Source organism: Cyprinodon variegatus, unplaced genomic scaffold (assembly GCF_000732505.1).
Source record: "Cyprinodon variegatus isolate N-32 unplaced genomic scaffold, C_variegatus-1.0 Scaffold1409, whole genome shotgun sequence".
Classification (NCBI taxonomy): Eukaryota; Metazoa; Chordata; class Actinopteri; order Cyprinodontiformes; family Cyprinodontidae; genus Cyprinodon; species Cyprinodon variegatus.
The window spans coordinates 140,309-141,360 of NW_015151862.1; the positions used below are offsets into that span (position 1 = coordinate 140,309).

The 1,052-nt window shown below is 43.1% G+C and overlaps 1 protein-coding gene across 1 annotated transcript in view; it reads left to right on the plus strand.

The window, feature by feature from the left end:
* sdhd (succinate dehydrogenase complex subunit D, integral membrane protein) overlaps positions 1–1,052 on the plus strand; it is an 11,901-nt gene that overhangs the window by 2,569 nt on the left and 8,280 nt on the right. Inside the window, exon 2 of the mRNA XM_015402915.1 lies at positions 416–526. Within this exon, the coding sequence (XP_015258401.1) occupies positions 416–526 (111 nt within the window). The remainder of the gene's footprint in view (positions 1–415; positions 527–1,052) is intronic.

Consider the following 1,052-nt stretch of genomic DNA (forward strand, 5'->3'; position numbering starts at 1 on the left):
TCTTCAGACTTGGAAAAAAAGTCCAGAGGATTGATTTTTTTTAACTTTTTTGGAATGACTGTTGCAGATATTATTATCAAAACAATTTCTGACGTTTTTAAATGTGGCCTTTAAACCTATCTGACATCCCAGCTGTAGGGCACGGTGATGGAAGTGTCATGGTTTGGTCTTAGTTTGTGTGTCAGAACTGCCTCAGTAAACCACAATGATCTAAATTTCATCAGTTTATATTTCATCAGTTTAGCCGCCAGTGTGGAGCAGCGGAAGCGTTTTAATACTTTAAATGGGTTTCATGCTTGTTGCTATAGCGACTGTTTGTCATTTGTTTCTCAGATGTTTCTAAAGTTTAGTTTTCAGTAAGAAAAACAGTCCAGCCTGCCTGTAAAGCTGGAGTCTCTGTGGTTTCTGTCCTCAGCTCTGTTCTACCAAAGCGTCCTGCATACCAGGCCAGCCGCCGTCCTTCACCAGGAGCGCCAGCAGCCCCACGCGCTGACAGCCAGGATCCATTCATCGCAGCCGCTCTACGGTCAGTGCAGCCGCTCTGTCCGCCCGCCCGCTAACCAGGACGCCAACCTCACACATTAGCAAACACTTGATGGAAGTGATCTGATGTGTGTGTGGTTGGTGGTTAGTTTACGATGTAAATGAACGTTTCCCTTTCATCTTTAAAGTGCAGCGGAAGTTATTTGGGTTGTGGGTTCCTGTTTTCACCCCACACCTCTTACCATGTTGTTTTGGAGGAGTACAGCTGTACTTCTAATTACTGAATTAGTCTTTAACTACTTTACTAACTGATTAATCGTTAACTTGAGTCTAGAGACTAAAGCGTTCCTTTAGCTCAGGCATGTCCATCGTCTGTCCTGGAGGGCTGCTGTCCTGCAGGATTTACCCCCAGATTCCACATATTCCGCTCAGTCAATTAAATTAAATTATTGGATGCAAACTGTTTTACTTCAACTTCCCAGGAAGCAGATTTTTCATCTCAATCAAAATGTTTATTTTATACCGAGAGGCTTAAAAGTTTCTTCATATCCCGTCAAAACTTCCAAGAG